Source organism: Malaclemys terrapin, chromosome 2 (genome assembly GCF_027887155.1).
Source record: "Malaclemys terrapin pileata isolate rMalTer1 chromosome 2, rMalTer1.hap1, whole genome shotgun sequence".
Lineage (NCBI taxonomy): Eukaryota > Metazoa > Chordata > Testudines > Emydidae > Malaclemys > Malaclemys terrapin.
In genome coordinates this window covers 72,900,742-72,924,096 of record NC_071506.1, presented here as the reverse complement: position 1 = coordinate 72,924,096, position 23,355 = coordinate 72,900,742, and the positions used below count along the sequence as shown (strand labels likewise).

Sequence of the window (23,355 nt, the reverse complement as noted above, 5' to 3'; positions counted from 1 at the left end):
GTGACCTCAATGTACCAGATGTAGCAATGCATGCCTGAATTTGCAGACAGCCTGAAACAGTCGCTCTGAGGTGTGAGCCACCCTATTTACCTCAATGGGTGCTACTTCAAATTGCCAAGTGATGATACTTTAATGCCATCACTATTATTCTCAACTGCTCATCAAATTAGGTAAGAAAGGAAAGGAAGTATAGCATTATGAAGATCTATACCAGCACTTCCCAATATGTCCCATCTGGTGTACATGTGAGAAACTAGCCAGGCAGGGTGAAGAAGATGTTTACATTAAAATGGATAGGTCTTTAGTTAACATGTGGTGGTGCTACAAAGCAACTGGTTTCATCTTCCTGAATGGGGACTTAGCTTTCAACATTTTAGGAAATGCTGCCTTAAGGCATTCTGACCTAAGTCACTTATTTGGTATCTGTTGTTTAGCACACATGGAACACAAAACTATAGGAAGGATTTGCTATGTCACATCATTCTCACTTTTACAGAACAGTTATTTTGCCATCTTCATTCACTGTTTGCGTCCATTTACATTCCATCTCCTTCTTTGGCTTAACCCTCTAATAGGATTAAAATGCACTTACTGGAATTAGTTGCAACACCGTAATTCATCAGTGTTAGGGTAAACAAAGACAACACGCCACACAGAAAGTTTTACCTGGATGCAGGCTATGAATGGTGGGAAGTAAGAGACGGTCATGCTCAGGAAGCGATTGAAGTTTTGCAGCAGCTCCTGGGTGATGCAGTTTTTCTCAGAAGGATTCTTAAATTTGTTCATTTCTTTCAAAATTCCAGTAAACAAACTGCTGAAGAGCTGCTTGGCCAACGGTGGATCTCTCTGTAAATTACCAATAAGGCCATAGAACAAGTGACTAAGGCAATGTAACTGATTTCAGCTCAGAGTGCTAGAAAGAAGGTCCTCACTGCATGCCAAGTATGGTGTATTCCAGACAAAGTGGACCAAATTTGAAGTGTCAAGTCTTCTGAAAGGATTTGAGGGGGCAGTGAGAGGGGACCACTAGTTTTCTTCACCTAATCACCATATTAGATATTTTGAGGCAGAGCTACCTAATACAGCATCTTTTAAATGTCTCACTCAAAACATTTGTGAAGTGTGACCCTGTACTTTTACTATATGAAATAAGGCGTTTTCTCTGAAACCTGTTCAGTGAGTGTGCATACAAGTGTCTATAGGAGGGACTGAGGGCTCAGAATGTATTCTATTCTTCACATCCCACCGAGCCAGGCCACTTGAAAGGACTAGGAGAGGTAGTAACTCCTTCCAGGTGTCCTTCCCAACTGCCCTGAAAACCTTGCTGCTTGGCCCGCAGACAGCCAACACCCTCCCAAGGACATGAGAGACAGGACAAGGGATCAGCTGGCTCAAAGACAGAATAGGAAGCCATCAATGTGTGAGATGGAGCAAAGAGATAGAGATGAACGTATCAGCCCAGATTCACACACATTTATTGAACGGGGGTAGATATTTGCAAGGGTAGCAGAGTCTAAACCCACCCTGATCTTTAGTGGGACTGGAGTTTAGGCAAACTATTCATGAAGCCTGACTTATGTACCCTTATTCCTCACTATGGTACTGCAATGGGGAGGAAGAGGGCTAGGATGGCCAAAGATGCTGTGAGGGCCTGACCATCAAAAGTGATGAGGAGTCCAGTCCACAACTGCTGCTATTTCCAACTGGGAAACAGAGTAAAAGGCCAGCTACCCCCTTTTCTTCATTTTTGGTTCCCCAAATTAAGACACTTTAAAGGGGCCTGATTTTCAGAAAGCATTGAACACCCACCATCTGAAAACCTGGCTCCTTTAAGGTGTTTAAAGTTGGTTACCCCACAACTGAGGTACCCCAAATCACTAATCATTTTGAAAAAAGCTTGGCTGTCACATACTCAATTTGTCTGGCTGAGAACAGTTTTGGAACATTTGGCTAATGACTTGTGAACAGAAGACAGACCTGTGCCACACCCTGTAGAGGAGTGATTAAGCTGCTGTATTCAATCTGGATATCAGGAAGGTCTCCTTGTCGGTAACTCCTGTACAGCGTGACCTGAGCATCATGCTTCATCTTCAGCTCAGATTTTATCTCCTGTAACAATTGCCAGCAAAAAAGCAGCCTTGATTACATGTAAAGACAAAAGATCATGCAATACCTACTCAGTGACATCTGTTTCTGGTTTAATGGAGGAGATGTAGTAAACGTGATCAAGTTTAACAATTCCTTTAAAAACTCATATAAAGTGTTAATGGCTTGAAAAACAGTTACAGAAATCATAATAATGAGTTAAAACCAAACACCAAAATGATCTTGTTTTATAAAAACAAAATAAACAAATAAAACCTCTTCCTAAAGCTACTTTCACCCTTCCTTAGTACCACTGCATCTTAGGCCATGTCTACAGAAGTGGCATTAGTTTACCTTGAGTCAATTTTCTAACCGATTTACCTAAACCAGTGCAAACCTGTAGATTCATTCTGTTTTAAGAATGGCTTGTTTCATTTTGGCTTAAACTTATTCCTAATTAATTTAAGCTAAGCAGAAATAAACCTGGTTTGACATGAAATAGGACCATCCAAACAGCCTTTTGCACCAGTTTAACTAAATCAGTTTTAAATTACATCTTAAACTAAACAGGTGCAACTCTCTCATGTACACAAGCATTTACTTTTCTCTCCAGATTCCTCTTCCTTTTTCCTTTTATACAAGTGAAAATACAGATGGGCTTTGGCAAAGGGGCAGGAGGGAGGATTAACAGTAAAAAGGTCTTGGGGTTTGCTTCCTCCCTATCCCCTGCAAAAAAAATTACATATATATTGTTACTACTATCTGGACCACCTGGAATTGCATTTCTGCATCTTGGAAGAGTGTGCACGCTAGCATGGGGAGGGGACTGAAATTTCTTTTCTTCTGCCCAAATCCTTCCTCTTCCTGCTCTTTTGGGCTTCCCATTTCTCACCTCCACAGCTCTCTGCCTCATCTTCCTCCTAAACAGATCACTCTCTCAAAAAATTACAAGAGATATGTCGTGGGGGAACTAGAGCTTTGGTGAAGCACTCAGAGCACTAGAAATTTTTTTGGCTGGTATCTATTCACTCCTGCTGCCCCATCAGACATGACAATATTGATGCAAGGCTTTGTCCTCCATGGGTACTTCCTTGTCCAGCTGAATCAGTTTCCAGGCAACAGTGCTTGCCATTTTTAGTAACATACCCTCATTAAACCTAGCAGAGTCCTCAAAAATGTGAGAAAGGTGAATTTTACACATCTAACATGAATGGGTTAAATAAACAGCTACAACAAATGATTTTAGAGAATTTTGTCAAGACCTGACACACAGTAATCTGCAATCTATAAACGCTGAAGAAAATCCAGTATCACACTTTACACAGGCTAAAATATTATTACTCATATCATCATAGTGCCTAGGAGCCCATCACGGATCAGGACCCCATTGTGCTAGTTGAAGTACAAACACATACTAGCTATGTGACATTTCAGGTTATTCCATCAGCCGTTTCAGATTCTGTACGTGAGGGTGAACTCTGTCAGAGGTGCATTATAGAACAGGGCTCACTGGACATGTTATCAGGCTTGTATGTACCTGCAGATCTTGAGTAGAGTACAGAAAATGGCCAGTTTTCCAATGTAGGCATCTAAAAATTGTCAATTTAAATCCATATTTAGGCATCTAAAAAAAAGGGGGGGGGGTGATTTTCAGAGGTAATGAGTACCTTCAACTCTCACTGAAGATATTGGGACTTACAGGTGGTCATTACCCTGATTATCAGGACACATTAAAGTTACGCACTTAAATAAGACATCTACATTGGAAAACTATGCCCTATGCCAGGGGTTGGCAACCTTTCAGAAGTGCTGTGCCGAGTCTTCATTTATTCACTCTGATTTAAGGTTTCGTGTGCTGGTCATACATATTAATGTTTTTAGAAAGTCTCTTTCTTTAAGTCTATAATATATAAATAAACTATTGTTGTATGTAAAGTAAATTAGGTTTTTAAAATGTTTAAGAAGCTTCATTTAAAATTAAATTAAAATGCAGAGCCCCCCGAACCAGTGTCCAGGACCCGGGCAGTGTGAGTGCCACTGAAAATCCGCTCGTGTGCCGCCTTCGGCACGCGTGCCATAGGTTGCCTACCCCTGCCCTATGCATACAAGAAACATTTAAGTAATATTAGAGTTTCACAGTATACCACAACAGCTGAGGATTTTAGAGTTAAGATTAGCCCTTCCATTTTTAACTTGCACCATCGTTCCCAGCAGTTGTGATACAAGTGGTCCACAAAATCACATTAGTCCAATACCCCCAACACAATATGAGAGAATGGAGTAAATACCCCCAGCGCTTTCCCTACTGGAGAAGTTTAAGTCACACTCAGCTTTACACACACAATGTATTATAAAACTTGCAATACACAATCACAGATACCACCTCTGTAACAGAACCTATCTAGGTTCTTCCAATGGCACCCAACACCATAATTTTCCAATGACATGCTGCTTCTATAGGTAAAATATCAGACTTCTCAAAAACAGCTAACACATCCTATCAGTCCTTAAAGATTTTAACCACTAATTATTAAGAAGCAAACAAACCTTTTCTCGTTTCTGCTCAGCAACACCTTTCCTTGCATAAATCAAGCTGAGTTTCTCTTGGTCCTTTAAGAAACGCCTGCGCAACCTTAGAATTTCTGCCCGTTCATCTATACCTAATGAATAATGAGTAAGCATCGACAATTTACACTCTTGTTTTGAGTATCAACCTTATAGCTATCCCCTTTAAAGACAACCTTAACTTATTTCAATTTTCATCAGCACTTCCTCATGTACATTCTATGTCTGACCTATAAGTATGTAAAAATTTGTGAGTGAATTGTACTATTGTCTATGTGATAAATAGATCGTAAGCTCCTCAGGCCAAGTATTGTATTTTATCCAAGTTCTGAAAAGGATTCACCATGTTTTCAGCTTCTTTAAACAACAGAGTTGGACAGATCAAGAGATTTGGCAATAGATTATACAGCTTTCCATTTCAAGCCTCACTGGTTCAAATCCAACCCAGGACAGTAATGGACAAGAGTCATTCCAATGGCTGTTCACTGGGGCCTTATATGAAATAAGTCTGTGATATCAGTCCAACTCTTGGTAAACAGGTGCCCATAAACAACTTACACCATCACAACAGACACCCTGGCTAGCAGTCTCAACAGGAAGACAGTGGATTGATTGGCATGGAAACTGGACTACCTCTTTTTACTTTGAATATATTCCTTTCAGAACAGGGTTGAAGTACCTTGACCTGGCAGTGTGAGGTACATTGTCCATGTTGAAGGGGTCAGACTCCAGAGCTGTCTGCCTCACACTTTATTTTTAACTAACTATACAAAAAACCTCTAAGCAATTCCAGAACGATTCTAGTGTTTTTCAGACGTGGAGTGGATAAATGAAAGCTCATTTTCAGAGATTGATTTAGAAGAACAGTGGTTAATTCTGCTGCCAAATTGGAATCCATTTGAAAAATGTCTGAGGCACTACTCAAATTATTTGAAAAAGAAATAACTGTTTTAATGTTTACTACTCATTAGGTTTATTTATGGAGACAGACAAATCTAAAGATACAAGGAAATATAGATTTCCCTGACATTTGCTTTCTGGTCATCTTGGAGAGAACAAGGAACATAAATAAGGAATGCTGGTGTTAGACAATGGAGGTTTTGTTACCCATGATTTTAGCCAACAATATTCCATTTTGTAGACACCTAAATAATTCCACTACTCAACCACCACTTATATTAAGAACAGCCACATTTGATATATTTATCTGGGGACAATGAATAAAAGACATATTAAGTAGGGTACAGTAGCCCACTCAAACTGAAGGACTTATATCTGACATGCTCCTTACATCAGGAAGCAGAATTTCCAGATTGTCCCTTCATTACAACATCCCAAAGAAGATGTCCTGCCACCAGGGCCGGTGCAAGGACGTTTCGCGCCCTAGGCGAAACTTCCACCTTGCGCCGCCCCCCGCCCCAGCCCTGCGGCAGCTCCTCACCCCCCCTCCACCCTGAGGCGCCCCCTCCCGCGGCAGCTCTCCCCCCACCCCGAGGACCCCCACCCCCACCCCGTGGAGCAGTGCAGCAGCTCCCCACCGCAGCTCACCTCTGCTCCGCCTCCACCCCGAGCACGCCACCCCCGCTCTAATTCTCCTTCCCTCCCAGGCTTGCGGTGCCAAACAGCTGATTGGCGCCACAAGCCTGGGAGGCGGGAGAAGTGGAGCGGCCACTGCGCTGGGAGAGGGAGTCTGAGCTGCACCTGTCAGCGCGCCGCCAGAAGCCCAGCCCAGGAAGGCTGTAAAAAAAAAAATTGGGGGCACCGCTTTTTGGTGCCCCCAAATCTTGGCGCCCTAGGTAACCGCCTAGTTCGCCTGCCTTAATGGTAGCACCGGCCCTGCCTGCCACCCATGTCACTAGCATACAGAGTCAGTTTTTCTTTAACCAAAAAAATATATAAATATATATTACATTGGCACTGCATCAATTAAGCATTGATACCTTTAGCTTTGCTGTCCACCTCGTCTCCTGGCAAACCCAACCTTTTCTTCCCAAAATTGGGTCCCAATGGTTTTAAGGTTGCCCTCTGTGATATCTCACTCCGCTTGCTAACAAACAGCATGGATGAGGACAATGATTCAGAGGATGAAGGGACCGTATACTCTGCCAATGTGTCAATGCTGCTTCCTGTTAGCCAGTTAAAAGAGCTTCTCCCATCTGTAAAAAGCAGAAAAATAAAATATCAGCATGTGACTTCATTTAAGTAAAAACATGCACAAAATTTCCTTCCAAAAAGGGCACAGTTCCCATATTTATAATCCAATTATGGGGGGGAAATCAGCATTCACATCCTGGTCCCCATCAGTACCCAGCCCAGGTAAGCTAACGATCCAACCAGTGGACCAAATTTACTGATTAATCCTGGTCACGTGCCACTTGAAGCATGTTGCTCATAAGCAAAGAAGAAGAGTCCAATTATTATCTAATGAATGCTGCAGTTTTGTGCCTAAATAAATCAATAGGAAGTAAAATGTTTAGCTGGGAGGCCAATCTTTTTAATTGGACATGAGGCTTAAAAAACAAGACCAATCAAAGGAAACTAAGTGTGCAGGGCTTACTATTTTGGAATTGGAACAAATAAGTAACATACTTCAATTAACAGCTGGCCAGAGTGTTTAGATGTTTTCATAAAAAGATACACTAAGTATATACTTATACCTTTGCTTTAAAAAAAAAAAAAAGCATACACAAAAGGAATAAGGAAAGAAGAATTGTTCCTTTGGGGAACAGGAGAGCTTCAGAACATGCTGATCTGTACTTACTGACGTTCTGTGTAGGTGTAAATTCGTACTGCTGTTGGGTAGCCCTCACTTGACCACCTAGTGACCCCTGAGTTGAAAGAGATCCTTCCTGTGACCGATTCCTCTTGGCACTTTGGGTAGCTTGCGTCTCCACAAACATTGGTGTGAGAACAGTACTTCGGTAACGCCAGTTGGAATCAATAGTGAAGTCCTAAGCATGCAAAAAGGTCTTAATAAGAGCACAGGGAATTGAAACTTTTTTCCACCATTGAGATAAAATGACTAGAGTGTAACATATACTGACAGGTCTCCTAAACATACAGAACCATGTGACGACTGTTCATATTTCAGTAACATTGCATGATCCTTGTTCAAATACGAAGCAGTCATTTAGTATCAATTCTGCTATAACACTTGAACCCCCAGCTTTATTCTTTTTTTATTCAGTTATCTTTCCAAGCTATAGGTGCCCTTTTCATTTATTTAATTAGCACACAGCATATCGCCTAACAAAAGGATCTCTGACAATCAGCATACATCATATGTAATTACCACTTCAGTTATAAGTAAGTTCTTACCTTCACTTTTTTAAAATAAAAGTTCACGTTAAAAATGTGAAGTTATCCACCCAAAATAAATATTGTTTGTAGGGTGTAGGTATCTAAAAAGGTGTCATAAGGAGGAGGGAGAAAACTTGTTCACCTTAGCCTCTAAGGATAGAACAAGAAGCAGTGGGCTTAACCTGCAGCAAGGGAGGTCTAGGTTGGACATTAGGAAAAAGTTCCTAACTGTCAGGGTGGTTAAACACTGGAATAAATTGCCTAGGGAGGTTGTGGAATCTCCATCTCTGGAGATATTTAAGAATAGGTTAGATAAATGTCTATCAGGGATGGTCTAGAGAGTATTTGGTCCTGCCATGCGGGGACTGGACTCGATGACCTCTCGAGGTTCCTTCCAGTCCTAGAGTCTATGAATCAAACGCCTAAGAATTTGAATAACTCATGACTGCCTCAGCTGTTACTGACGTAGCACGCAGCACACATTCAACAGTCTCCTTCATTACTTCAGCTCTATTTAACTTTTAAGATGATTGCTACATTGATAACTGGACACTGCTGCATAATTCTATGGCATTACACAAATATTACAATTCACCTGAAATCTGCATTCAGATAGTGGATGCTCAAACATTTTTCTGGAATAATCTGGGCTCTTGCTGGTCATTTCAAGTAGAAAATTCGTTGCTAAACTCAAATACTGGGTTTCTATCTTGGTAGAGTATAAGGAATTTAATAAAGCCAACATACGATCGAGGGTATTTGTAGGCAATCTAGTTTCATCACTCCAAAAATTTCTAACAATCAATCTGTAAAGAGAGGAAAAACATACTTGAACACCTACAAATGGGACACTGTAGCCTTACACAAAGCTTGACTCAAAAACTTCAATTTTTTTTAAACTAGTGAATAGCAAAAATATACAAGAAGGATTAGGATTAGGACTATATATCCACTAATTTCTTTACCCCAACAATTCCACACTGGTTTATGTTAATCATCTCATTTCCCACTCTCCACGCCCAATCTGCATTTCACCTAAATGGTATTAAAAACTTTACTAAGGTCACAAGGATTTTTATACTTCATAAATTTGCATTTTACTTATGATTATGAAATCATTTCCATCCAAACAAGAGAGAGATTGTGGGCACAGATATATAAACACCTTTTTTCCTATTCCTTTTCCTATAAAAGTTAATAATGAAACTATCTTCCAAAACTGGACCTAATTTCTTACATCTGTTTATAGATCAAAACTTTAGGTGTTGGCATAGGGACGGTGTTATATTAACAGAGGATTAAGTCTAATATAAACTGAAGAGACTTACTGATTTAGGGCTCTCACTGACTTAATAGGCTTTGAACCAAGCCCTTAACATTTTTTCAAATTCTCATTATTTCAGCTAAATGTAATGCAAGAGAATAGGATACACACACTTCTTAAAATATTAATCTTTTCTTAATTTTATACAGTAGAACCCTGTTTATCCAACCCTCCCTTAACCAGCTCTCTACATTTACCTAACAAGCAGGACTTCAGGGCCAGAAGCAGATGACCTCTCCTGGGGCCACTAGATGGCGCTGCAGCATATTTTCCCATTGTCCAGTTTTATCCAGAGTTTTGATTATCTGATCTGGCCCCAATCCCAATTAAACCGGATAAACAGGGTTCTACTGTACTTAAAAAGTTTATAACATTGTCTTTACTTGCCAAATTGATCACTGTTAGTGACACTGCATCACCAAGTAAGACCAGAAGCAGCCAAAGCTGGGGTGCTGCACTGGGGTTGGGATAAAATGTAGCCCAGGCAGAGCCATCTCTCCCCCACAGCATGCCCTAGTCTCAGAAATGTGCAGTGGAGACCCTGCCCAGTCAGGGGGCACTAGAACCCAGATGGTGCCTCCCTACCTTTCCACAATGTGCCTTTGGGAGAGAACTGCAGAGAGAAGCCAGCCAGAGGCTCCACCTGGCAGGAGCAGAAGCAGCCAAAGCAGAGACTTCTGGACATTTCAATCAAAACTGAAGAATGTTCTCAAACTTTTTCTGCCCTGTAATGATTTTCTCTAGCCCTCTCCCTGCCCCTACATCCTCTTCACCTCAGCTTCACTCCATACCTGCCCATCATACTCTCATCTCCCCTGCCCTGTCCCCCTCACCTCCCTTTCCTTTTCTTTCCATTTAGCATATCCCCTCCTAGCTTAACCCACACTCCCCAAAAATAATTGTGGAACTAACATGACTTTTGCCACTATCACATGTGTTCTACCCCTTCCCACACCTCGTGTCTCTCTCTTGTCTATTTAGACCGTAAGCTCTTCAGGGCAGGGACCATCTCCTACTTTGTGTTTGTACAGTTTGCACAATGGGACCCTATGCTTGATTGGCCCTTACGCACTACCATAATAAGCATGATTAATAGCATGCCATAGCCTCTTCCTGAAACGTAACCGGAAACTTTGAAATAGGGAAAGCTAGGTCTTCCAATTAAGGAAAAACAAGATCACCACCACCAGAAACAAACGTGTCATTTTTGAGTGAGGTGCTTAACATATCTTAATAGCCTAAAACCCCTTAAAAAAAAAAGTCATACAAAACAAAACCGTATTCAAGACTTTAGCATCTCAGCTGACCCATCACAACACTCGGTGTGTCAACTCACTGTAGTCCAGAGTTTTCATCCATCAGTCCCTGAAGCAGCATTTCTTTTGCTAGTTTGAACACTTCCTGAGATTCCTCCTCTGCTTGGCTTTCTGGATCCCTGATATAAAATGAAAAAGGAAGTCTTATAGATTTCGCTCTCATGCAACTTACAACAAAAGGAACAAACAGGGGGAAAATAAACCTGATAGCAGTGCACTTGGCTCATACATGCTATGTTTTCACTGCCCCAAAATAATGATGGTTTGCTGTTTGTTTTAAAGAGATAACTAAAGCATGTTAGCTACCCCATGCAAAACCCTTGCAGAGACAAGGCTCTATAGCAATGGTCCCCAAACTATGGGGCACACCCCTCAGAGGGGCACAGAGGAGTCCAGGGGAGTGCGGTGGGCCCGGGCCAGCCCCAGCCCCCCGGGGGGGTGAGGAGGGAGCACCACTCAGGAATGCCTAGTTGAAAAGGGACCCTGGTGGCTCCCATCAGCGTTGTTGACTGGGCCGTTAAAAGTCCAGTCGGCAGCACACCAGGGCTAAGGCAGGCTCCATACTTGCCCTGGCTAGGCGCAGCCAGTATGTCCCTGAAGCTCCTAGGCACAGGGGTGGCCAGAGGGCTCCGAGCATTTCCCCCCACCCCAAGCACCGGCTCCGCAGTTCCCATTGACTGGGAACCGCAGCCAATGGGAACTGCGGGGGCGGTGCCTGCGGGCAGGGACAGCATGCAGAGCTCCCTGGCCCCATCCACTTAGGAGCCGCGGAGACACGCCGGCCGCTTCCGGGAAGCCATACGTGGTAAGCGCTGCCGGGCCGGAGCCCGCACCCTGTACCTTCTCCCACATCCCAACTGCCTTCCCAGCCCTGAGCCCCCTCCCACACCCAAACTCCCTCCCAGAGCCAGCACCCTTTCCCACACTCTGAACCCCTCTGCCCCAGCCCTGAGACCCCTCCCCAACCCCAGAGCCCGCACCTCAATCTCCTGACCCGGCCTGGTGAAAATGAGCAAGGGTGGGGGAGAGCGAGTGACAGAGTGGGGGGGAATGAAGTGAGCAGGGGTGGAGCCTCAGAAGGGGCGTGGTGGGGGCATGGCAAGGGTGTTCGGTTTTCTGCAGTCAGAAAGTTGGCAACCCTAGAGATACCAGTGGCTCCCTGTCCTGCCCCAAGCATAGCTTCTCCTCCCCACATCCTGCCCCATTCACCCCCCCACATCCCTGGAGCACGGAAGACAGACCCTCTCTCTGTAAATAAGAGAAGATCCAAAGCAGAGGAGAAGGAGAGCGGGTAGTGAAATACAGATAGGGACCACTCATCTCCAAGAACTTTCAGTTACAGGTCAGTAACTTCCTCTTCTTCTTCTTCGAGTGAAGGTCCCTATGTTATGGCTACAAAGCATGAACATTCTAAGGATGATGCCCATCTAAATACCAAGCCCTGAGGTGTAATGGACACAGATCAGGGTGCTTGATCTTGTCCACTGAGTGAACAGCAATGGAAGAAAGGACTCGCATCCTTCCACAGCAATGGAAGAAAGGACGGCTTAGAACTTCTGGGCTCTCAAGATGTCCAGGTAGCTTGTGCTTTGTGGCTGTTCATGTGGCCTCCCCAACCGAACAAGCTGTAATAATGGTCCTGTCTGGTAAGGAAGGGAGGAAAGAGATGCCCATACGTACCAGACGGGGATTTATCCACAATAGCAGGGAAGACATTATTTTGGTGGGAACCTCACCATGAGGTTCCTGGAATGGCAGTTTGGAGAATATACCAACTGCAGCCACGTTTGAAGGCAATGAAAGTGGAGCCTTGCAAATGATGATATTATGCATGGTCTGGATCCTATCCTTGGGCAAGTACACTCTTGCAGTGATAGAATTCAAGGTGGTCTTGATGAAGTCCAGAGACTGTGTGTGAGTGAGAAGAGACTTTTCGGCATTTATGCTGACTCCCAGTGAGGAGAGGAGGCGCAGCATCATAGAAGTTGATGCATAGGACTCCTGGAGGGACTTGGCAACAAGGAGCCAGTTGTCGAAGTAAGGGAAGGCAATGAGACCACAACGTCTGATGTGAGCTGTTTATCAAGAATAACTTGGTAAAGACTGTGGGGACAGTAGCTATGCTGAAAGGAATACTCTGTACTGAAAATGATCAGAGCCCACCATGAATCTGAGGAAGCTTCTGTGAGTGGAATGAATATCTACATGAAAGTAGGCATCCTTCATATCAAGAGTCAAACCAGGTGTCCTTTTCTAGAGATGGGATTATATAGATCACAACGTGACCATGAGAAACCTGAGTTTGTAAATGAAGTGGTTGAGATAGCAGAGGCTGAGGAGTGGTCTGCTACCACTCTTCTTTTTGGGTACCAGGAAGTATGTCGAGTAAAACCCACTCCTTTTGAGGAGGGTGTGTTCTATCACTCCTGGCACGAACAGGGAGTCTCTCTCTTGTTTGAGAATATAGTCAAGAGAGTGGCCCCGAAGAGAGGCAGAGAGGGTTTTTTGGAGGAGGTGGGAACGCAAACTCTATCATATAGCCAGAATGGATGACGTTCAGCACCTGGCTTGTCGGTTATTGCACTCCAGGTGTTGAAAATGAGTGCTAGACAACCCCCATATGGTATGTGGGGGTTGGGAGATGTCAGGTTTAGTGGTTCAAGGCTCTCAAATGCCTGTCAAAAATAATGTCTAGCTAGGAACTGAGTCTGAGATGCAGAGCCTGTTGCACTCTGTGCAGGGAAGAGGGACTTTTGAACCCTCTGCCTCTTCTGTGGTCATTCATGGGGCCTCTGGTGGGAAATTGTTGAACCACATGTCTAGGTCTAAATGACTGGCAATGAAACTTCTTCTAAGGGGGCAGGCGTGTATATCCCCAGGGAGCAGAGGTTGGCCCTAGAGTGGAAGTGTCTTTTGTTCAGTTTGACCGTGTGCTTGATTGCTTGCTTGTTTGTTTGAAAAGTGTGAATTGGGAGTGCTTTGTTTCAGGTGGGCCTTGAGTGGGCCTGACTGGTATATAAGGGCAGTCAGCAGTGAACCAGCTGAGCGGCGAACAGCAGAGGCTCACAGCGGGAGTTTGCCTGGGAGCTGTCCAAGAGGAGGTACACTAAGTGCTGCATTAGGGGGGCTGTGTTGGTGAGTATCTGAGTGCCTGCTGCTGGGACAGTTGGTCAGTTTGACCGTGTGCTTGATTGCTTGCTTGTTTGTTTGAAAAGTGTGAATTGGGAGTGCTTTGTTCCAGGTGGGCCTTGAGTGGGCCTGACTGGTATATAAGGGCAGTCAGCAGCGAACCAGCTGAGCGGCGAACAGCAGAGGCTCACAGCGGGAGTTTGCCTGGGAGTTCGCGTGGGGAGAGCGCACTGAGGCTTTCATCTGCAGGTTTCTCTGAGTAGTTCCTGCAACAGTTGAGGAAGCTCTTAAGAGGACGATGATATGGAAGGTGAGCGATCAACTGTTGTAACCTGCACAGGTTGTGCCATGTTTGTCTTTCTTCCACAGGACAGAAGCGACTTTGTCTGTACAAAGTGCAAGCTGGTCGCCATGTTGGAAGAGAAGGTTCGAGGACTGGAGAAACGAGTGTCGACTCTGCGTTGCATAAGGGAAAATGAAGATTTCCTGGACAGACGTCAGGAGATGCTTCTACGGCCACAATGTTCTGAAGATTCAGAGCAGGCGCAGCAGGGACAGAAGGATTGTGAAGAGGTTTGGCAGCATGTGACCTCCAGAAGGAGAAAGAGGAGCGTCCATGCACCAGCAATGGAGATACAGGTGAGCAATCGTTTCCATGTTCTCTCTACAGGTACTAATGCGGAGAGTGGACTAGATGACCCATCTGATGGAAGGGAGCAGAAGGAGACTCCACCGATTGGAAGGCAAAAGATGCACTGTCCTAGGGATGGGGGTTCCACGACCACCACTCCCAAGAGGAGGAGGAGGGTGGTGGTGGTCGGGGACTCCCTCCTCAGGGGGACTGAGTCATCTATCTGCCGCCCCGACCGGGAAAACCGAGAGGTCTGCTGCTTGCCAGGAGCTAGGATACACGATGTGACGGAGAGACTGCTGAGACTCATCAAGCCCTCGGATCGCTACCCCTTCCTGCTTCTCCACGTGGGCACCAATGATACTGCCAAGAATGACCTTGAGCGGATCACTGCAGACTACGTGGCTCAGGGAAGAAGGATAAAGGAGTTTGAGGCGCAAGTGGTGTTCTCGTCCATCCTCCCTGTGCAAGGAAAAGGCCGGGGTAGAGACCGTCGAATCGTGGAAGTCAATGAATGGCTACGCAGGTGGTGTCGGAGAGAAGGCTTTGGATTCTTCGACCATGGGATGGTGTTCCAAGAAGAAGGAGTGCTAGGCAGAGACGGGCTCCACCTAACGAAGAGAGGGAAGAGCATCTTCGCCAGCAGGCTGGCTAACCTAGTGAGGAGGGCTTTAAACTAGGTTCACCGGGGGAAGGAGACCAAAGCCCTGAGGTAAGTGGGGAAATGGGATCCTGGGAGGAAGCACAAGCAGGAGAGCGCAAGAGGGGAGGACTCCTGTCTCATGCTGAGAAAGAGGGACGATCGATGAGTTATCTTAAGTGCCTATACACAAATGCAAGAAGCCTGGGAAACAAGCAGGGAGAACTGGAAGTCCTGGCACAGTCAGGGAACTATGATGTGATTGGAATAACAGAGACTTGGTGGGATAACTCACATGACTGGAGTACTGTCATGGATGGATATAAACTGTTCAGGAAGGACAGGCAGGGCAGAAAAGGTGGGGGAGTTGCGTTGTATGTAAGAGAGGGGTATGACTGCTCAGAGCTCCGGTATGAAACTGCAGAAAAACCTGAGAGTCTCTGGATAAAGTTGAGAAGTGTGAGCAACAAGGGTGATGTCGTGGTTGGAGTCTGCTATAGACCACCAGACCAGGGGGATGAGGTGGACGAGGCTTTCTTCTGGCAACTAGCAGAAGTTGCTAGATCGCAGGCCCTGGTTCTCATGGGAGACTTTAATCACCCTGATATCTGCTGGGAGAGCAATACAGCGGTGCACAGGCAATCCAGGAAATTTTTGGATAGTGTAGGGGACAATTTCCTGGTGCAAATGCTGGAGGAACCAACTAGAGGCAAAGCTTTTCTTGACCTGCTACTCACAAACAGGGAAGAACTAGTAGGGGAAGCAAAAGTGGATGGGAACCTGGGAGGCAGTGACCATGAGATGGTCGAGTTCAGGATCCTGACACAAGGAAGAAAGGAGAGCAGCAGAATACGGACCCTGGACTTCAGAAAAGCAGACTTTGACTCCCTCAGGGAACAGATGGGCAGGATCCCCTGGGAGAATAACATGAAGGGCAAAGGGGTCCAGGAGAGCTGGCTGTATTTTAAAGAATCCTTATTGAGGTTGCAGGAACAAACCATCCCGATGTGTAGAAAGAATAGTAAATATGGCAGGCGACCAGCTTGGCTAAACAGTGAAATCCTTGCTGATCTTAAACACAAAAAAGAAGCTTACAAGAAGTGGAAGATTGGACAAATGACCAGGGAGGAGTATAAAAATATTGCTCAGGCGTGCAGGAGTGAAATCAGGAAGGCCAAATCACACTTGGAGTTGCAGTTAGCAAGAGATGTTAAGAGTAACAAGAAGGGTTTCTTCAGGTATGTTAGCAACAAGAAGAAAATCAAGGAAAGTGTGGGCCCCTTACTGAATGAGGGAGGCAACCTAGTGACCGAGGATGTGGAAAAAGAAGACGGTTACTCACCGTTGTAACTGTTGTTCTTCGAGATGTGTTGCTCATATCCATTCCATTAAGTGTGTGCGCGCTGCGTGCACGATCGTCGGAAGATTTTCTACCCTAGCAACACCGGCGGGTCGGCTGTGGAGCCCCCTAGAGTGGCGCCTTCATGGCGCTGAATATATACCCCAGCCGACCCGGCGCCCCCTCAGTTCCTTCTTGCCGGCTACTCCGACAGTGGGGACGGGGGGCGGGTTTGGAATGGATATGAGCAACACATCTCGAAGAACAACAGTTACAACGGTGAGTAACCGTCTTTTCTTCTTCGAGTGCTTGCTCATATCCATTCCATTAGGTGACTCCCAAGCCCAACTTAGGTGGTGGGGTCGGAGTGAGACATTGCTGTGTGCAAAACCGCTGATCCGAATGCAGCATCGTCCCTGGACTGCTGCACTAGTGCATAGTGAGCTGTAAACGTGTGGACTGATGACCAAACCGCCGCTCTACAAATGTCCTGGATCGGAACATGTGCCAGGAAAGCAGTCGAGGAAGCTTGGGCCCTCGTGGAGTGAGCGGTGAGGTGCGGTGCTGAGACACCTGCCAGGTCATAGCAAGTCCGGATGCAAGACGTAATCCAGGAGGATAGGCGTTGTGAGGAGACCGGTGAGCCTTTCATTCGGTCGGCCACTGCAACGAAGAGTTGCGTCGTCTTTCTAAAGTGCTTTGTGCGGTCAATATAGAAGGCCAGGGCCCTGCGCACGTCCAGAGAATGCAAACGTTGATCCTGGCGAGTAGCATGTGGTTTAGGGTGAAAAACCGGAAGAAATATGTCCTGGTTGATATGAAATGGAGAAACCACCTTAGGGAGAAAGGCAGGATGTGGACGAAGCTGCACTTTATCCTTATGGAACACTGTATAAGGGGGCTCGGATGTAAGCGCCCTGAGTTCAGAAACGCGCCTTGCTGAGGTGATGGCTACGAGGAAGGCTGTCTTCCAGGATAGATACAAAAGTGAACAGGTGGCTAGTGGTTCAAATGGAGGACCTGTGAGTCTGGAGAGAACCAGATTAAGGTCCCACGTCGGGACGGGCTGACGCTGTTGTGGGTACGTCCGGTCTAAGCCCTTGAGGAATCTAACGACCATCGGGTTAGAGAATACCGAGGACGCGAATTCCCCTGGGTGAAAGGCTGATATAGCAGCCAGGTGAACTTTGACTGAAGATATCGCCAACCCTTGCTGTTTTAGGGATAGGAGATATTCCAAAATGAGAGGAATATGTGCCTGCAACGGGGGCGTGGCTCGTTGTTCGCACCAACATGAGAACCGTTTCCACTTGGCCAGGTACGTGGTCCGTGTTGAGGGCTTCCTACTGCTCAGCAGAATCTGTTGGACAGAGTGCAAGCATTGCCGCTCTGCCTGGGTGAACCATGGAGCAGCCACGCTGTAAGGTGGAGTGATTGCAGGTCGGGGTGACGCAGCCGACCGTGGTCCTGAGAAATGAGATCCGGACATAATGGAAGCGGGATCGGTGTTTGAACCGAGAGTTCCAACAGTGTGGTGTACCAATGTTGTCTCGGCCACGCTGGAGCGATCAGAATTACCTGTGCCTGGTCTCTGCGCACTTTTAGCAGTACCTTGTGGACCAGAGGAAACGGAGGGAAGGCATAAAACAGGTGGTCTTTCCAGGGAAGGAGAAACGCATCCGAGAGGGAGCCCGGAGCTCGACCTTGTAGGGAGCAGAACACGTGGCACTTCCTGTTGTCTCGAGATGCAAACAGGTCTATCTGGGGAAACCCCCACCTCCGGAAGATGGAATGTATGATGTCCAGACGGATAGACCACTCGTGTGTCTGGAAGGACCTGCTGAGTCGGTCCGCTAGAGTGTTCTGGACTCCAGGGAGGAACGATGCCGTGAGATGGATTGAGTGGGCGATGCAGAAGTCCCACAGGCGAATGGCCTCTTGGCATAGAACTGACGAACGTGCTCCTCCTTGCTTGTTGATGTAAAACATGGCCGTGGTGTTGTCGATGAGAACTAACACACAACGGCCACGTAGTTGATTGAGAAATGCCTGGCACGCCAGGCGCACCGCCATCAGCTCCCGAACATTGATGTGCAGGGCTAACTGGGGTGCAGTCCACAGGCCCTGGGTATGGTGTTCGTTGAGATGGGCGCCCCAACCCAGAGATGAAGCATCTGTGACCAGATGCAGAGAGGGTTGTGGGGCGTGAAATGGCATCCCTTCGCAGACCACATTGTGATCTAGCCACCAGGTGAGGGAGGTCAGGACCGAGTTCGGGACCGTGACCACCATGTTCAGGCTGTCCCGATGTGGACGGTATATTGATGAAACCCAGGTCTGGAGTGGGCGAAGCCGAAGTCTGGCATGCCTGGTTACGTACGTGCAGGAAGCCATGTGACCCAGCAGGGTGAGGCACGACCTCACCGTGGTAGTTGGGAAGGCCTGTAGCCCTTGAATGAGGCTCGTGATGGTGCCAAAGCGGTTGTCTGGCAGGATGGCTTGTGCACGTCTGGAGTCTAGAACTGCACCGATGAAATCTATTCTCTGGGTAGGTTCTAGAGTGGATTTGTCCTTGTTGAGTAGGATGCCCAACTCGTTGAATGTGTGCACTATTCTGTGGACGTGAGCTTGAACTTGCTCTTTGGTGCGACCGCGTACCAGCCAGTCGTCTAGGTACGGGAACACCTGTATCCCTTGCCGACGAAGGTACGCTGCCACGACAGCCATACATTTCGTGAACACTCTTGGGGCCGAGGATAGGCCGAAGGGAAGGACTGCAAATTGGTAGTGCACCATGTTTACCACGAATCGCAGGAAGCGTCTGTGAGGTGGGTAAATTGAGATGTGAAAGTATGCGTCTTTCATGTCGAGGGCGGCGAACCAGTCTCCAGGATCGAGGGAAGGGATAATGGCCCCCAAAGAGACCATGTGGAACTTCAACTTTACTACGAATTTGTTGAGTCCGCGCAAGTCCAAGATGGGCCGCAGACCTCCTTTGGACTTGGGGATCAGGAAGTAACGGGAATAAAATCCCCTGCCCCTTAACTGTACTGGAACCTCCTCTATGGCCCCCATAGCAAGGAGCGTGGAAACCTCCTGTATAAGAAGTTGCTCGTGAGAAGGGTCCCTGAAGAGGGACGGGGAAGGGGGGTGGGAGGGGGGGGTAGAAGAAAACTGGATAGTGTATCCCCTCTCCACTGTGCGGAGGACCCAACGGTCCGAAGTTATAAGGGACCAAGCACGGTGGAAGTGGGAGAGACGATCCCGAAAGGAGGGGGTTGGATCCTGGGGGATGACTGGGGCGCCGTCCTTGACCGCACCTTCAAAAGTTCTGCCTGGGGCCTGAAGGTGGTCTAGGTGGCCCCTGGTTCTGGCCGGGTTGAGGGCCGGCCCACCTTCTTCTACCACCTCGCCCTCGCCTCCGGGTCGAGTCCTGTCTCTGACGAGGCGGGGGGGGGTAGAAGCGCTGAGGCTGCGGCCTAAATGGTCTGCGCTGAGGGCCCACAACATGCATCCCCAGGGAGCGCATGATTGTTCTCGAGTCCTTGAGGCTCTGCAGGCGAGAGTCCGTCTTGTCCGAGAACAATCCATGTCCCTCAAATGGCAGATCCTGTAGGGTTTGCTGTAGCTCCGGAGGCAAACCCGAAACTTGAAGCCAGGAGATCCTCCGCATAGCGATACCCGAAGCCAGGGTCCTCGCAGCTGAGTCTGCTATGTCCAAGGAGGCCTGCAAGGAGGTCCGAGCCACCTTCTTACCCTCCTCTACCATGGCTCCAAACTCTTCCCTGGACTCTTGGGGAATCAACTCCTTAAACTTCCCCATAGAGTTCCAGGAGTTAAAATTGTAACGGCTCAATAGCGCCTGTTGGTTCGCCGCTCTAAGTTGCAGCCCTCCGGCTGAGTAAACCTTACGGCCAAACAAATCGAGCCGCTTAGCCTCTTTTGATTTAGGCGCTGCAGCCTGCTGGCCGTGGCGCTCTCGTGCGTTCACTGATGCCACCACCAGTGAACACGGTTGGGGGTGGGTATACAGGTACCCGTTGTCCTTAGACGGGACAAAGTACTTCCTTTCCACCCCTCTCGCTGTGGGTGGGATAGAGGCAGGAGTTTGCCATATCGTATCCGCATTGGTTTGTATCGTGTGGATCAGGGGTAACGCCACCCTCGATGGGGCATCCGCTCCGAGGATGTTAACGATAGGGTCCTGTACTTCCACTATCTCCTCCGCCTGCAGGTCCATATTACGGGCCATCCTACGCAGGAGATCCTGGTGAGCCCGAAGATCTATCGGAGGGGGACCCGTACATGAAGTGCCCGCCACTGCCTCATCCGGAGAGGAGGAGGAAGACGCCTCCGGTGGTACTGGATCCAAGGGGGGGTCCTGATCCCCCTGCTCTTGGGCCGGAGCATCACCTGTACTCGGGTCTATGGTGTCAGGTGGCGTGGACACGGAAGCCTCCATGCCCCCTGGCGGAGGCCGAGAGATGGTGGATTCTGGGGCCCTTCTAACCGAGTGACCCGAGCGAGAGGTCGATGGTATTGAAGCCCCTTGCTCCTGGTGGTACGCCCACGGGGTCCAAAATGACCAGTGAGATGGTCCATGAGAGTGGTCCTCTGCCATCTCCTGCCAATGGCCCAAGTTCCGTTCCTCGGCTTGCCCTTGAGGGGGGTATGCCGATCTCGACAGGTCCTCCGAGGAGCGAGACACTGATCTTGACGGCCATGGCGGTGCCGAGAGAGATGAAACGATCCCCGTGGGCTGCGGTGCCGCACGGTACCGGTCCGGAGATGATCTATCTCTGCGCGGTGCCGGCGAACGGTGCCGGGACCGCGATCGGTGCCGATGACCTCGTCGGTGCCGGGAGCCGGATCTGGACCTCGACGAGGACCTGGAGTATGCCCGGTGCCGGGAGCGGCCTCTCGACGTCGAGCGTCGACCGTAGCGGTGCCGAGAACTACGTCTCGACGTTGATCGGTGCCGACGATCATAGCGGTGCCGAGACGTAGACCGGTGCCGCGACGAAGATCTTGGCCGCGAGTACGACCGGTGCCGAGGTGATATTCGGTGCCGGGACTGCGAGCGGCGTGGGGACCTGCTTCTGGACCTGGACCGGTGCCGAGGTTCCAGCCCTTGTGATGGAGGGCGCATCAAGGCAGGTTTCCCCCTTGACTGGACCGGGCGGGTCAACGGTGCCGTCGGTGCCAGTGGTTGAGGCGGTGCCGGCTCCGTGAGAGCTATCAAGTCTCTCGCCGCCATGAAGGTCTCCGGAGTCGACGGGAGTTGTATTACCGCCGGTCTCGGTGGAGACGCTATCTGCACCGGACTCAACGGCCTCGGTGCCGGAGTCGACAGTGCTGGAGGCACCTGTTTCCGGTGCTCCACCGGCGCACTCGGCTCTACCCCCGGCACTGGGGGAGCCGGCGTCTTCGGCACAGAGGTCCCCGTCTTATGGGCTTTTTTATGCCCCGGGGATAATGACCGGCGTCGAGGTGCCTGCTGCGGTGCCGACGAGGTCCGGTGCCGGGGAGGTTTGTCCGACACCGCCCGCGTTGTCGGCATTGCCGGTGCTGCTGGGGCACTGCACACCGAGGCGCTAGGTGTCTGGGCCTGGCTCGTAGAAGGAGTGTCCGGGCTAAGTGCCGCCTCCATCAGGAGTTGCCGGAGCCGAAAGTCCCGCTCTTTCTTGGTCCTTGGTCTGAAGGCCTTACAGATCTTGCACTTATCTGTTTGGTGGGACTCTCCCAGGCACTTCAGACAGGAGTCGTGCGGGTCGCTCGTGGGCATAGGTTTAGCGCAGGAGGCGCACTGCTTGAAGCCGGGAGCTCTGGGCATGAGCCCGGGCCCGCGGCCGGGGGAGAAAGGGGGCGACGACCCCCTTAGTCCCCTGGACTATTATAACAAATCTAACAACTTTAAAAACTATTTAACTATTAAACTACAAACACTAGAACTATAACTATAACTACAACTGCGAATAACTAACTAAGCTAGGGAGAGTGGAGAACAGCTATGCCGCGCTCCACAGTTCCAACGACCGTCAGGGGCGGTAAGAAGGAACTGAGGGGGCGCCGGGTCGGCTGGGGTATATATTCAGCGCCATGAAGGCGCCACTCTAGGGGGCTCCACAGCCGACCCGCCGGTGTTGCTAGGGTAGAAAATCTTCCGACGATCGTGCACGCGGCGCGCACACACCTAATGGAATGGATATGAGCAAGCACTCGAAGAAGAACTAATGTACTCAATGATTTTTTTGCCTCTGTCTTCACGCACAAGGTCAGCTCCCAGATTGCTGCACTGGGCAGTACAGCATGGGGAGAAGGTGACCAACCCTCTGTGGAGAAAGAAGTGGTTCGGGACTATTTAGAAAAACTGGACGTGCACAAGTCCATGGGGCCGGATGCGCTGCATCCGAGGGTGCTAAAGGAGTTGGCGGGTGAGATTGCAGAGCCATTAGCCATTATTTTTGAAAACTCATGGCGATCAGAGGAGGTCCCAGATGACTGGAAAAAGGCTAATGTAGTGCCCATCTTTAAAAAAGGGAAGAAGGAGGATCCGGGGAACTACAGGCCAGTCAGCCTCACCTCAGTCCCTGGAAAAATCATGGAGCAGGTCCTCAAGGAATCAATTATGAAACATTTAGAGGAGAGGAAAGTGATCAGGAACAGTCAGCATGGATTCACGAAGGGGAAGTCATGCCTGAATAACCTAATTGCCTTCTATGATGAGATAACTGGCTCTGTGGATGAAGGGAAAGCAGTGGATGTGTTATTCCTTGACTTTAGCAAAGCTTTTGATACAGTCTCCCACAGTATTCTTGCCGCCAAGTTAAAGAAGTATGGGCTGGATGAATGGACTGTAAGGTGGATAGAAAGCTGGCTAGATCGTCGGGCTCAACGTGTAGTGATCAATGGCTCCATGTCTAGTTGGCAGCCGGTTTCAAGCGGAGTGCCCCAAGGGTCGGTCCTGGGGCCGGTTTTGTTTAATATCTTTATTAATGATCTGGAGGATGGTGTGGACTGCACTCT

General features: G+C 48.2%; 1 protein-coding gene across 1 annotated transcript in view; it reads right to left on the bottom strand.

Moving 5' to 3' along the window:
• The window catches only part of PRKDC (protein kinase, DNA-activated, catalytic subunit), a 161,204-nt gene that overhangs the window by 40,248 nt on the left and 97,601 nt on the right, over positions 1-23,355 (bottom strand). Inside the window, exons 56-62 of the mRNA XM_054017878.1 lie at positions 10,611-10,709; positions 8,546-8,756; positions 7,412-7,601; positions 6,591-6,806; positions 4,633-4,745; positions 1,978-2,109; positions 667-846 (exon numbers count right to left, since the gene is read on the bottom strand). Of these exons, the coding sequence (XP_053873853.1) occupies positions 667-846; positions 1,978-2,109; positions 4,633-4,745; positions 6,591-6,806; positions 7,412-7,601; positions 8,546-8,756; positions 10,611-10,709 (1,141 nt within the window). The remainder of the gene's footprint in view (positions 1-666; positions 847-1,977; positions 2,110-4,632; positions 4,746-6,590; positions 6,807-7,411; positions 7,602-8,545; positions 8,757-10,610; positions 10,710-23,355) is intronic.